Source organism: Pleurodeles waltl, chromosome 1_2, assembly GCF_031143425.1.
Source record: "Pleurodeles waltl isolate 20211129_DDA chromosome 1_2, aPleWal1.hap1.20221129, whole genome shotgun sequence".
Taxonomy (NCBI): Eukaryota; Metazoa; Chordata; class Amphibia; order Caudata; family Salamandridae; genus Pleurodeles; species Pleurodeles waltl.
Window position 1 is genome coordinate 338,454,943 of NC_090437.1, and position 14,753 is coordinate 338,469,695.

Below are 14,753 nucleotides of genomic sequence, written 5' to 3' on the forward strand. Positions count from 1 at the left end.
CATTGCTTTTGACGCTGCCCCAGATTTACAAGAAATCATAAATCTGTGGCAGCGTCAAAAACTAACACCACCACAAGGGTGGCGTTAGCATGGCAAAAGGAGGAGGAATGCTTTTATTGCATTCTGCAGCACACACTGAAGAAGCAAAATGCCATGGATGATTGTTTATGTGCTGGAAGGTGTCCCTTACCTTGCATTAAAAACTGACGCTTTGGTACTTCTATGTGCGCTGCATTTTGCAGCACACATAGACGTGCCAAATCGCAATTGTAGATTGTTTATGTGCGGGAAGGGACACCTTCCCGCACATAAACAATCACACCCCTCAATGCAGACACATTGCACTATGGTGCAAGGATGCCTGTGTTGGCTGCTTATTTAGCGCCGGCGTAGGGGGAAAAGCAGGGCTGCGTCATATTCCTGTGAATACAATGCAGCCCTGCGTTTTAAAACTGGTGCATCACTGCTGATTTTGGTGCAGAACCGTGCTGCGCCATTTTCTTGTAAATCTGGCCTCATGTTTTTTAAGAGAACACGGAAACGCTTTAGGCTGCAGGATTATCGATGACTCACATGTAACCATATTACAGAAACTTTAATTCTGTGCAAATAACAAAACCATGTTGAACTATCTTGAAACTTCAGTAATAACGAATTATGCAAATTCTGCCTCCAGCCATGTCACAGAAAGGTTTTTGCTTGTAGAACCATTGCTGAACATATATAACACACTTTTTCATATAAATCAATGTACCTGAGCCTAAAAAAATTCAGTCCATGAACATACATTTCTTTAAATATATGGACTGTTTTTACTGGGAGGCCTCGAGCTCTAGGGGCTCCCTTAGCAGAGCACCTGGTCTGAGTGAGTCATAAAGGGGGCCCCCTCCACTTTCTTTGCGGGGGGGCTCCAGTTTCGTTACACCACTGTATAAGTCCTAAGGTATGACCTACTCACTCCCTCATTTGTTCGAGCTAAATGGAACCCATTATTTATAGGGCTTAGAAATCGCAAAAGTGTGATGTTACATTCTATATAAAAAATATCAGATTGTTACTATACACCACGTTTCTAGTTTTATTTTCAGGACCTAGGGGTAAATTGATTTCCCCAGAATTGTTTAAGTCAAGTAGCTCATATTTCTAAGCTGTACTAAACTTAGCCTCCAGAATATATCTCCTCCTACACTGTCTCTGTTCTTAGGCGTAATCACTGCTCCTCGATTGGTGAAATAGCAGTACGAAATAAATACTATCACTATTCCATTTGTATTTCCATAGAAACAGTAGTGATAGTTCAGAATGCCCTTAAAAGAGGTGTAAAATAGAAAAAAAACTGCAGGAAAGCCTAAAGGTCTGGTCTTGGAAAGCTGACGGAATAGTTCAATTTGTTTTATTTTTTGATTTTGAGTAGATGTCACCAAAATAGAAAGGAAAAAAAACATGCGGCCACCTAAATAAGGCTGCCATGTCGTGAAAAGACCATGACATTTTAAAAAAATACACTGATATGACCGTATTACTTATTTTTCAATAACAAGCCTTTCATGAGTTCTATTATCATTATTTGTGAAGAATATAAGAATAAATAAAGACTTAGCCAACACTTAAATCTCAGGAATCTACAATGTTTCATTGACATTCTCACTCTTTATGCAGTAACTTTAGAATGGAGCTAGAAAATAAATCACACAAAGTGCAGGCAAAATCAACAGTTGTCATTTAATGACAAAATAAAAATAAATAAATAAGCGCATTTTGAACCCGCTCTGTCATTGAGGAGGAAAAAAAAATATTTTTAGGCAAATGCGAACAATGTTCCCATGCCTTGTGCAGTCATTCAAAGTGAAGTACCCCATGGGTAGAGTTGGCTTACCGATTCACAAATGGTGTATGATGTGGTGGGAGCAAACAAAATGTGACTAACTATTAAAAAGATCGGTAGACCAAGCCCACTGACAAAAGCATCTCACTGTATGTATATTATCTATGAATGTTTTTTAGTAAACAATAGTCGAGCAAGACACCTAAAGCTGTCTCAATGCTAGACCTAGAATCATTGCCACATAATGGTTTGCGGTGAGGTGTCTACCACTGGCTCACAGAAACGATGCTGCGGAGCTAGAGAGCCACATATTTAGGACAGTGAGCGGTTGTGTACATATCTGCCTCTGCTCTTGCTCAGTAAAAATTGTAGGAAAAGACTGCAAAAGATATGAGACTAAGAAAAACCTGAATTTCATAAAAAGTGAGAATTATTCGCTCATCGATAGACACAAACATAATTCTACGTTTCTTCTATGTACTCTTTTTTAGTCCAGCAGGGAGCCCCACTAAGGGAGGCAGAGAGAAAAGGTCTCTCATGGTCTCCGCCACAGTTCTCAGTCTCGCCTTCAGTTCACGCTCTCCTAGGGTTACCACCTCACCGGATGTCGAGAACTGTATCAATCATCTGTTTACTTCACCACAATTCTTCAGATCAAGCAAGTGAAGACCGGCAGAGAAGCGCATGGCCAATTCTTGTCCGGCCTGTCTAACTGCGTACCCATGCTGGACCCAACTCTCATTCCCACCCGTCCTGAAGTCCTCCGCTCTCTAAGATTTAGGTATCCAGAGCGGAGCACAAGCTGGTGACTAGGAAAATTAAGAATAGTAAAGATGAAACGGTAAACAACAATTCTAGATCACTATCTGGTTCTTCCTTTCTGTTGTTAACACTTTCAGAGCACCCGCTTGTGGGATGAGACCCAGAAGAAGAAATTAGGAAGCCTAAGTGAAGCTTTCACACAAATGGTTGCTAGAATCTGATTTGAACTTTGAAACTAGAGCCTTCCAGAGAGCAATTGCGCATTACTGCCCTCACAGGGCGGCAATCACGCTGTTGATCACATGCCTCTGAATTTATGGACCCGAGCCATAGCAAGGTCTCATAAAAAGGGGTCGGTGATTAAGAGTCATTATAGCTCCGCGTGTGATGGCAGTAAGGTTATTTGCACACCTTCCCTTAGCACACAGTAAATGCCTCTGCTGAGCTGCAGGACAGTTTGAGTTCTCTCCTCCGAGGCTGGAATGCTGGAAAGGAGTAGGAAAAAATATGCAAACATAACAGTTTGTTTTTCCTTCGTTTTAAGTCATTGTTTGGTCTTACATTAAGAAAAAATACCGGCTGAAAACGAGGGGAAAAAACCCTGCTATGTTTGCATTTCTATTCTTGCTCCTCTCTGGCATTTTGGCTTACATTCCCCTTGAGCTATCATGTGGCGGAGCAGGAACCCTGAGGCTGTGACGGTGGCTTCAGTGGAGGGAAAGCCAGATCTGTGCTGCAATAGTGAGGAGCCGGTTTCCCCTCCTCCACAGCGTGCTGGATTTTGTGCTTCCTTCAACCAGGGTTCCAAAGTAAGACAAAATAGGTAAAGCAGAGGCGGACTGGGCCTGCAGAAGAGGGACTCAAGATAATATAATGTATGAAAGTCTTACTGCCTCTTAAATATATAAATATATAACCTCAGGGCACAAGTCCTAAAAAGCAGAAGTGGGGGACTAACCAAGTTAGGCAATATGCATGTGACATAATAGCATGTGACATCTCACGTAGCACCACAGAAAGTGACATTACAACTCATGACATCACTGGTAGCAACATCACAAAAAGTGACATCAGATCTTAAGACATTGCACATTTGTTTAGTAGGTAATTTGAGTGCATTATAAAATTTAACAAATTAGATTTTGCGTCAAAATTTGAGTAAGAAAAACAGGAGCGGCTCAATGTATTTTGATTGGGCGGGGTGACGCTTAGACAGGGGAGGGGGTGGATTATTTAAAAAATAAAAAAACACTTACCTGGATCGTTTCCGCCGCTGCCACCACTGCGCCGCTCCTCTGCTGCAGGCACAGGCTCCCAGCCTGCCCTGCGGCCAATCCTGCCGCTGCTCAGAGGAACGTTAGTATTGGCTGGGAGCGTCCAGCCGTTGCACTCCCAGGCAGACTGGGAGCCTGTGCCTTATGTGTTGCTGGGCTGGAGAGAGCACAGTGCCCATTCGTTTTTGACCAGCCCAAGACGGCCGGCCAAACATATATGCACAAAGAAGGGGAGTGCTTGGCACTCCCCCTCAATGCTTGTCATCCCCAATGCCCCTTTTACTACAAAATGATAATAAACAGTTTATTATCATTTTGTAGTATAAGGTTTGCAGATGCTGCTGCTGGTGGGGGGGCGATGCTTCTCCCCCTAACGGAGGAGCAGCGGCTGCAAAAAAGTAATGCAACCCCAAAGCAAAATCTGGGCCACAACTTACACATTTACTTTTTAAAACTCTGTCACAAAGAAATTGGCAAAAAGGAGGAAAGTGGCAGTAAATGTGTTCTGCTTAACTGGTTAGAAACTGTACATTTTAAAATATCTTATTGGGTTAAGGCACCTGCCCAAAGGATCTTTGTTTAAGGTTAAAATATTTGCTGGTCAGATCTTTAATTTGTCTGTTTGTTTAGTCCATGTTTTGAATGAAAGTAGCATAGATGGTTAATATGTTTCTTGCAAAGCACATCATGTAACACGCAGATGGCAGATTTTTATTTTATGTAGATGGGTAAGTGGGTTACTGCTTTTAACACAGAGGGGGTGATTCTGACCGCGGCGATCGGCGGTCGCCGCCAAGCGGTTCCCGCCGAAAGACCGCTCCGTGGTCAAAAGACCGCAGCGGTCATTCTGGCTTTCCCACTGGGCTGGCGGGCGACCGCCGAAAGTCCGCCCGCCAGCCCAGCGGGAAACACCTTTCCCACGAGGAAGCCGGCTCAGAATGGAGCCGGCGGAGTGGGAAGGTGCGACGGGTGCAGTTGCACCCGTCGCGAATTTCAGTGTCTGCAAAGCAGACACTGAAATTCTTTGTGGGGCCCTCTTACGGGGGCCCCTGCAGTGCCCATGCCATTGGGGCCCCAATGACAGGGGCCCCACAACACCCCATACCGCCATCCTGTTCCTGGCGGGCGAACCGCCAGGAACAGGATGGCGGTATGGGGTGTCAGAATCCCCATGGCGGCGCAGCTTGCGGATTCCCATGGGCAGCGGAAAGTCGGCGGTACACTGCCGGCTTTCCGCTTCTGGCCGCGGCTGTACCGCCGCGGTCAGAATGCCCGGCGGAGCGCCGCCGGGCATTCTGACCGCGGCGGTACAGCCGCGGCCAGAAGCGGAAAGCCGGCGGAGCACCGCCAGCCTGTTGCCGGTGCTACCGCCAACCTCCGCCATGGCGGTAATTACCGCCAGGGTCAGAATGACCCCCAGAGATCCTTGTATTACTTGCAGTTCATAAACTGTAATCCTTCTAGTATAGCACAGTGAGCTATGAAAGGCATGTGACTCCACCTTGTAACCCTCACTCTTTTTTGTAACACATCCTGTACATTGATTTACACACATATGATTTATGTTTATTGTCAATATATAATGTGTACGAGATGTAAACCACTCTGACAGCCTGCACTGGTATGAGTAGCGCTATAAAAGAAATAAAACAAAATATTAATGTGAAAGAATCGGTAGAAGCTGCCTATTTAAGTGTATCCTCGAACTGAGGCCTGTATAACCGGTTGAAGAGAGACATAGCTCAGCAGGTTGCATAAGTATCAACAGACGTCGGCCTGGGAGGATCAATAAATTGCAAAGAAGCAGACCAAAATTTTGGGTCAAAAGTTACAGGTGTGCAGAGCACACCAGAGCAACAGTGAGCTGTCAGCCACGGAATGCTTACTGGGTGGGCACATCTGTAAATGAAGAATTCTGATTCGTTGTCCTGCTCCCAACATTCCACTACTATAAGGATACCAGATAAACAGGACTCTCGGTGAACTGTGCTATGATCATCTCAGTGCAGGTCATTCATTCAGGTTCATTTAATAAATCATAGAAATACCTTTTTTGAAAGTGATACCAACTTTAGAAGCCTATGTGACAATTGTAAAATGATCAAGTGTAACAAGTTGAGAAGCACCACTTATTTATCCCAGGAACCACCCCCCTTTGATGCTCAGAATATATTGCTTAAGCAGGCGTTGTCCATTGTCAGGATCTTAGATGGTGTAATGTAGCATTTTAGGAGTAAAAGATGCGCTTTAATGTTCTATCTAAACCCACCGTAGTGTGGCTCGGGGTGCAAAGGGGCATCCTTAGTATCTGCTGTTCATATTTTGGACCTTGTCACTTCAATGTTGCAATGATGTAATCAGTTGCAAAGTTATGTGCTATCATATTAAATTCATCCATTAGATGAGATCCCTCATGTGATGCAGACCTGCCAACTCAAACGGTGCCACCGTGTTTCACACGATTTTGGCTGCCTTCAACCAGTGTCCCAGTAAGGAGCCAAAATTACACGGTGGTGGGAAAGACAGGCTGAAAACCACTGCAGTGTGTGGCTTTCCAGCTTGTCTTTGGTGGCTTTAAGCAGCTAATGTCCATTAGGAGTTGTGAAAAAAAACCAGAACAACTTTGTTTTGTTTTTCAGGGGGGGGGGAGGAAGCGAGTTGAGGGGCAGAGTGCCTCTTAGGTAGCTCTCTGCACAAAGCCCCACTCTTTCAAGGCCCCGCCTCTTCCTCATAAGTGAAATTCATTTGTAACTTGCCAAGTATGTGTCAAGTGATGTGTCTGGGTTCCCAGACGGTTGTTACCTCCCATTATGTCATTAGGTCAAAGTTTGTGGTCTCTGTGATGCCACCAACAGTGAAAAGGCATGGATGGTCACTTCCTTTGCTGGATTTTGGGGTAATTACACCACTGCTTTGTCTGTTTCACAAACCCATGAAATACTCTTCAGGATGGCTGCTGTCTCACATAACTGATCCATAAGACTTTTTACTTGCCTCTATACTTCTGATAGCACACAATAAGAAAACCAGATGCGCCCATCACAAAATTAAGAAAGTGAATTTTCTTTAATCATTGCCCCTTTTTAACAGTAAGCCTCCAGTCACCGACTCTTTTAGACACACCCATGTGCTGGGCATGGGCTCAGGATTAGCTGCATGAACACCTACCTATAACCTGGAGCTCAGTGGTTTCTGTCACTTCCCCGTGCACATTGGCTGCCATGCAGGAGTACAGGCCCTGGTGCGATGCTGACACATTTGTAAGAAGCAGGGAGCCATCATGCTGATGAGTAGGTGCAAAGAGTTTGCTTTTATTTCGGTACCAAGTGACTTCAGCTTCTGGTAGGCCTGTAAAGACAGCATGATCAAAGTCAGCTTTTAAAAAACATGAGGTTTGTGGCAGAATCTCATCCCGGCTAACATGGGCCCCTAAACAGACACTCTAGAAGACAGCAGTGAACGCTTGTGGCAGGGAAAAGGGGCAGGGCGGCACGTGGTGGGGGAGAAATAAAATAAAATTATATATTAAAAAACTTACATTAATTTAGCGCCACGCTGCTCCGGTGCACAGGTCCTCCATTCTTGATTGCAGGCACAGGCTCCCAGCCTGCCCTGCAGTCAATTCTCATGCTGCTTAGAGCAGCTTGAGGATCGGCTGGAAGCACCCAGCCAGGGAGATCCCAGGCAGACTTGGAACCTGTGCCTGCTCTATCCAGTCCGGCAACACAGTGCAGTCCCCTCAGTGCTCGTCACAGTCCATGGCCCCGCCCCTTTTAATACAAAACGATAATAAACACAGTTTATTATCGTTTTGTATTAAAGGGTTTGCAGCTTCTGCTGCTGCTGGCGGGGGAACACTCTTCCGCCCTAGTGGAGCCGCCCCTGGAAGACAGTGCTTAATTCGTGCCAGTGTCTGTAGGTAGTATGCTTTGGCATTCACGTTTGGGGACAAGGGATTATTTCTCTTTATCACACTTTGACCCAGAGCAGAGGAGAGAAAAGCAGAAAAGGGAGAAAGAAGGAAATAAAGCAAGATAAACAGTGACATACGGAAAAAGGAGGAATGAAAAAGAATCAACAAGAGATAAAGTGACAGTATGAATAGTGTAGTAGAAGAAACATGCATGAGGTGCAATCAAGACAAAACAGCCTTGATATTCGGCATCCCTGGCATTCAGCCGTGCCACAGAGTCTTTAAAAAACGCAAATTGAGCACTGGCAAAACGCCATGTCAGAAATATTTTACTTTTGGTATTGAGTCAATATTTTTTCTTGATTTTTCAAATGAATCTGTTTTTCTTCTCTCCAATAAGAAAAGACTTTGGTCATTGTTTTGTGCATACCCTCAGATTGATAACATTAGCACTCTGACTAGTCACGCATTATACATATGTGGTTAAGGGCACAAAAAGTTAGAATTGTACACCAACTCCTGTATGGCGAATTTCAAAATCATTTACACTTTAATTATGCATCATTTGCGCTCCACACATACTGTTTAATGAGCCAGTGCCCATTCACGGGGCCTAATGTTAGTAGTAAAATAAGTTTGATCATGACTCATTTAGCCAGTTGTTTGATTTTACAGAAGAGCAGTACATCAAATGGGACCCTGTGTTTCTTGCTTATGACAGTAGTTGCAAGGGGCTGTAACATTAAAAGAGATTGTTTTTGCAGTTTTATATAGCACAATACATTTTTTTAGGCACTCAGAGATTAAGCGGTTTGTCCAGAATCACAGGATGCTGAGGTGAGGGCACGATACGAAGCTGTTTCCCTGTTCCAAACTCATTTGGTTTGCCCATAAGGCTGCATCTCCATCTATTCAGTAGCTAGTGGGATCTAGGGTGTGGTAAGCAGAGACACATGTCTTTCATCCAGTCCTAACTTCTAGATATACAGTCAAGGCAAAGTTCTGGACTTAAACACCCTTGATGAAGGTGGAAGTATACAAGGGTGAACTTCTCCAGCTTGAGGCAATTATGCTCCACTGATAGCCAGCTGTGGTTGTTTCACCATCCATGATAGTGACCAAAGTCTGCAGCTCGCAATCCAAAGGCTAAGTAGAAGCCAACTATACTCCTCGTGCCAATGGGATTTAACCAGCTGGCATCATCTGAACCTAAAGATGCAAAACCACCTCACAGCAGATCCTCATGATACGAGCTGATGTGTTTGCAATGTGTGAGCGCCCTCGTGAGAGAGACTTCTGTAAACTTCCAAGTCTCTATATCTACTCTAATTCATCTTTGCTTGCCCAAGACAGGGCTAGAAACACAAAAGGAAAAAGAAGTTCGCTTGCAGTCAAACGTATTGGCAAACGTGCAATTATCCATGTAACAGGGTAGATGGGCAAGGCGGTAACAAAACTGCCCTAAGGAGGGACAAACGTAGCATTTAGCAATGATTGCAAAAGATTTTTGAAAGGCAAGCCCATGAACAACTGATAGTGATGGGCATTCAGTGGGCATGGTTAAAAGCCCACAGACAGATTACAACACGTCAGAGCACTTGCCTCAACCTAAAAATCACCCGAAAATGTTTTTTTTAAAGTTCTACATGTGCACTACTTTTTTCGGGGTGCGGCAAAGGGGGCCTTAGGCTGAACATCACCCTTGCTTCAGCATTTCCTAATTTGTTATTTCCTATTTGGAAACTGCAAATTAGGAAATGCTAAACCATTCAGGAACAAATAGTTTGGTATTACCTAAACAGCAATTTCCTAATAGCGATTCCTACAAAGTCACATCTACTCGCTATTATGCAATTTCTATTTTTGTACATACCATTTTGCATTTCCTAAATAGCGACTTCTAAGGAGGACTTCTAAGGAGTCGCTATTTTGGAAATGCAAAATAAGTATTTCGTACATCTGGTCCATAATTCCGGAAGACCCAGTAAGTCTCATAGAAGGGGCTTCGAAATTTAGGCCCATTCATAACGAAAGCCACACAGTTGTTTTCACCCCAATAACAGTTTCAAAGATGACTAGCATTATCTCTATATAACTGACTACATCTCTGGATTTTGGAGCTATCTCACAATGTTTTGGAAATAGTGACAAAATCCACTCTACATTCCAGAATCTAGAAAACGAAGGGGCATATTTACAAGCCCCTTGTGCAACCTTGGGTAGCACTAGTGTAAATTTTTTACACTAAGGCAGCGCTATGGGCCTTCCTGTGCTTTGCTGCACTCTGCAGCACACATCCAAAGAGGAAAACAACAAAGCGCCACAATAGCATCACAAATGTTGACCCTATTGTCCTAAAAACTGCCATGGTGCACCAGGCTATAAATACGGTGCAACCATGGTGTCATTAGATGGCGGTAGGGGGATGCAAGAAAAGTGGCTCATCGGGTGGGATGCAGCACTTTTTTTGTAAATCTGCCCCTAAAGGGCTTATTTACAAGCCCTTGCGCCAACGGTGTGACGCTTTTTATTTGGCAAAAAGTGACGCACTAGAGGCACAAGGGCCTGGCAACTAAGCCCCTAGGGTGTCAGCTGCATAAGTATCTTCTTGCACCTCAGTATCCATCCACTCTCTTGCTATCTTTAACCGAAACACAACTTTTATTTCTTTTGACTCTTCCCAGTGACAATAAATAGCTGCCATGATAGCTGTACTGGAGAAGGCATTTGCTGTGAAGAACTGTGGATAACCTGCAACTTGGCTGTTACTTCTAAATGCACATTGAACCATTTCTTATAACTGGTACTATTAAAATGATTACTTTATGTGTATAGAGTATATCATTTAAAAAGCATTCTAGCAGCCGTGATGTATCAAACACGCGTGACCTGGACTAGCAAATAAAGCACAACTCTTTCTTTCCTGTGGGCGGGCTTGCAAGTTGTCCATGTTTCCGTGACGTACAACAAGTACCTTCATTTTTGGACGTGCATTTTGTCAACCAGACCCATCTAAAGTGTGGTGAACGTTTGAAGACGCAACGTGCGCTTCCCTCTCTGCTTCCCGTCCACACGACTTCACGGTTCTGAAGTTAAAACTGTAACACGAGGGCAGCGCGAGAATGACACGTACTGCAAACGTTTGGAACATTTCTATTGACAGCTCCACCTCGTGAACTATCCGTGTGAAGATTGGATTTTTCTGTGTGGCGTGCGTTTCTTGTTCTTCGAAGGCTAATTGTCCGCTTCAGTCTAAAGTAAAACCAAATGTTTTCCAAAAGGCCGTCCTGCGAGCACATGCCAGTAAGTAGCTGTGTGGTTTCTTTGAACACGTTGCCGAGCAGAAGCAGAGAGGCGCGCACGATAATGAGAGGACTGAGGGAACCAGCCGTGCTGAGACCGGAGTTGGCAAGTCCAACAATCAAGCCTAGGTGTGTGGGGGTCCAGTGCGTCGGCACGCGCGGGTGCGTGGGAATGAGGACAGGGTGGGGCGTGGAGCGAGGCGTTGCACACCAGCGCCAAACGAAGACATCATAGACATCTCTCCTCAGTCTCTGCATCTCACACAGCGACATGCTGGAAAACACTATTTGATAGAGATATATTATCCTCCAAAAGCTGGGCGTAACATCAGACTTTTTCATATAAATCAATGTACCTGAGCCTATTATGGATGTTATGTATAAATAGCCAGGGGCAGATTTGCTGAGGTTTTTCGTCGGGGGTGTGCCACTTTCGTTGCGCAGCCCAGATGCAAAATCCTTTTTGGCATATATTAAGTCAAGCAAAGCCAATTTGAATTGCTCTACGTGGTTTAGTAAATACGAGCAATGCAAGGTATTCCCAGTCATCCATCCACCCTAGAGAGAAATATGCCTGCTAGCAGGGGCGTAGGAGATAACACATTTCTGGGGGGCACAGGGACAGCCCTAGGGACTTTTCTATTGATCCTATACAAATCGCCCATTGTTTACGAAATGCAGGCTCCTAGAAAAGTACACAATCCTATAGTTTGGATTTGAAATAGGGAGGTGGGAAGGCATGTTGTCACTGTTTGAAAATATATTTTATTGTTATTTACCTTCACAAAGTAATTAGACCAGATGTGAAAAAACATGTTGATTAACCTTGCATCCTCATGCACTAAGCAAATAAAGGTAGGAGGAAAAAGGGAAGAACAAACTCTGTGCCCCGCACCAATCAAGCAAACTGAAACCGCACTGGAGATATCAAAAGCGATCAGGTACAACAATTGTAAACTGTGCTCTGAAACGGTACTTCTAATAACACTTCTAGTCCTCTGTGTGATCTTGGGCAGCTCAGCTCCACATCAGTCAAAACTGAAACCATTTACACTAAAGAAGCTAATGATGCTACAAGCTATATAATACATGGGATTTCTGTAATCCTTGTATAAATAGCAGTCAATAATTCCTTTATAATCGGCTCCTTGTGATGCACCAAGTCACCGATTATAATGAAAGGACTTCAGAACTCGACTATTATAATGTTATTACAGTTGAGTTCTGATGTCACAATGCCTGCTGCCTCAGCCAGCAGCCAAGGTAAAAGGCAGGACAGGCCACGGAGCATAATTAACGGAGCTGCTTAAAGCAACATACGGAATGTTGCTTTTCTTTCTTCTGCTATATTTTAGTAGCTTACAATGGCAAAAGCTATGCACCGAGGCTTTAAGTGATTTGTGGGAAGTTGATGGTGTGAGCATGTATTAAATGGAATAAAGCATGGCGTTCATTATAAGGATATTGCAAGTCACCTCGGAGTTCCATACCCTATAAAGAGGCATTGGCAAAGCCAATAGGTCTCACCTATGCAAGAGCTATTGACTTTGCCAATGTGTTTTAGCCATGTGCACACTAGTGTGGCTACTGTTCAGCATGGCCAAAAGTTAATGGCGTAAAGGCGAATGGTGTGACATGGAGTGTCATTGATTGTTGTAGTGAAGAGTGTCACAGTGTGAGTAGACTGTTGTAGAGCAGAGTAGTGTCACAGAATTGAGTAGAGTGGCAGAGTGTGGAGAGGCATAAAGAAGAGGGGAGTGGCGTTGAGTGGAGTAAAGTAACATGGAGTGGCGTAGGGAGAGTTGAGTGGCGTTGAACGTAGGACATTGTATAGTGGAGTGGCATAAAGTGTTGTATAGCGGAGTGGCATAAAGTGTTGTAGAGTGGAGTGGCATAGAGTGGAGAAGACAATTGCATATTGAAGGGGCATAGAGTGGAGTGGCACAGAGTGGAGAAGTGGGTCATAGAACAGAGTGGAGTAAAGTGGCATGAAGTGGCTTAGAGAGAGTTGTGTAGAGAATCACAGGGTGGAGTAAAGTGTCATACAGTGGCACAGAGTGGAGCAGAGCTTAACTGATTAGAGTGTCAGAGTGTAGAATCAAGGAGTGTAATGTCGTAGAGTGAAGTAGAGTGTTCTAGAGTGACGTGGCCTAGAGTACAGTGGTACAGAGTAGTTGGCATATTGTGCAGTGGCGTAGAGTGCATTGGTTTTGAGTAAAGTGCATTGGTGCAGAGTGCACTTGCTTAGAGTAGAATGCAGTAGGTTGGAGTGGTGAAGAGTAGAGGGGCACAGAATGGACTGCATAGATTTCAGTGGCCCAGAGTGCTGTGTCGTAGAGTGATGTGGTGCATGGTAGAGAAGAGTGGCGTAGAGTATAGTGGGGATGAATGCATTGATGCAGAGTAGAGTGTAGTAGCATAGACTGCACTTGTGCAGAGTGCAGTAGAGTTGCATCGAGTTGAGCAGTGCAGAATGCTGTGGTGCAGAGTAGAGTGACGTATAGCTCAGTGGCAACAATTGCAGTGTTGCAAGGTACAGTGTCGTAAAGAGCAGTGGTGTAGAGTGGAGTGGCATAGAATACATTGGTGTAGAGTGCAGTTAAGTAAAGTGGTGCAGACCAGAATACAGTGGCATAGTGTACAGTGTTGCAGAGTAGAGGGTCGTAGAGTGCAGTGGTGTAGAGTGATGTAGAAAGCAGTAGCATAGAATGCAGTGCTGCAGAGTAGAGTATAGTGGTGAAGAGTAGAGTGATGCAGAGGAGATTAAAGTGATGCAGAGTGCAGTGGCATAGAGTGGTGCAGAGTAGAGTTTTGCAAAGTAGATTGGAGAGCTGCAGGGTAGATTGGAGTGGAGTGGCATAGAGTGGAGTTGCGTAGAGTGCAGTGGTGTACTGTAGATGGTTTCAGAAAAGAGTGAAGTGCCCTAGAATGGAGTGGTATAGAGCAGATACGAGTGGCATAGAGTGCAGTGGTGCAGAGTATAGTAGCATAGAGTTCAGTGGTGAAGAGTGCAGAGTTACAGATTAGAGAGTTGCAGAGTAGAGTGGTTTATAGTAGAGTGGTGAAGAGTGCAGTTGTGCAGAGTGAACTGCCATAGAGTGCAGTGGCATAGAGTGCACTAGTTTTGAGTAAAGTGGTTAAGAGTTCATTGGCAAAGAGTGCAGTGGTGTAGAGTGCATTGGTTAGAGTGGGATAGCGTAGATTGCAGTGGCATAGTGTAGAGTGGTGCAGAGTGAAGTGGAGTAGAGTGGAGTGGTACAGCATAGATTGCATTAGCGTAGAGTGACTTGGCATAGAATAGCTCCGGGCGGAGAAGAGTGACATAGAGTGCAGTGGCCTAGAGTATCTTGTTTCAGGGCAGAGTGGAGTGGCGCTGATTGGTTTGGTGCAGGGTAGAGTGCAGTGGCATGGAGTGGTGAAGAGTGGATTGGAGTGGCATAGAGTGTAGTATGCAGTGTGATAACGCACTGCCATTACAGACAACACACCTTCAATTGAAATGACCAATACATTTGCACAGACATATAGTTTTACTGCTAAGAGTACATAGCGCATAAATGTTAATGTGTGGAAATGTCATTGCCTAGTGTATTGATTTGATTTGATCATATTATAATATGTGTTTCCACCACACATATTCTTACATATCTGCACATTTCATTTACAGACATTTAAAT

The 14,753-nt window shown here is 44.3% G+C and overlaps 1 protein-coding gene across 1 annotated transcript in view; it reads right to left on the reverse strand.

The window, feature by feature from the left end:
* ADAMTSL1 (ADAMTS like 1) overlaps positions 1-14,753 on the reverse strand; it is a 731,427-nt gene that overhangs the window by 93,847 nt on the left and 622,827 nt on the right. The window contains exon 22 of the mRNA XM_069239462.1: positions 7,030-7,209. Within this exon, the coding sequence (XP_069095563.1) occupies positions 7,030-7,209 (180 nt within the window). The remainder of the gene's footprint in view (positions 1-7,029; positions 7,210-14,753) is intronic.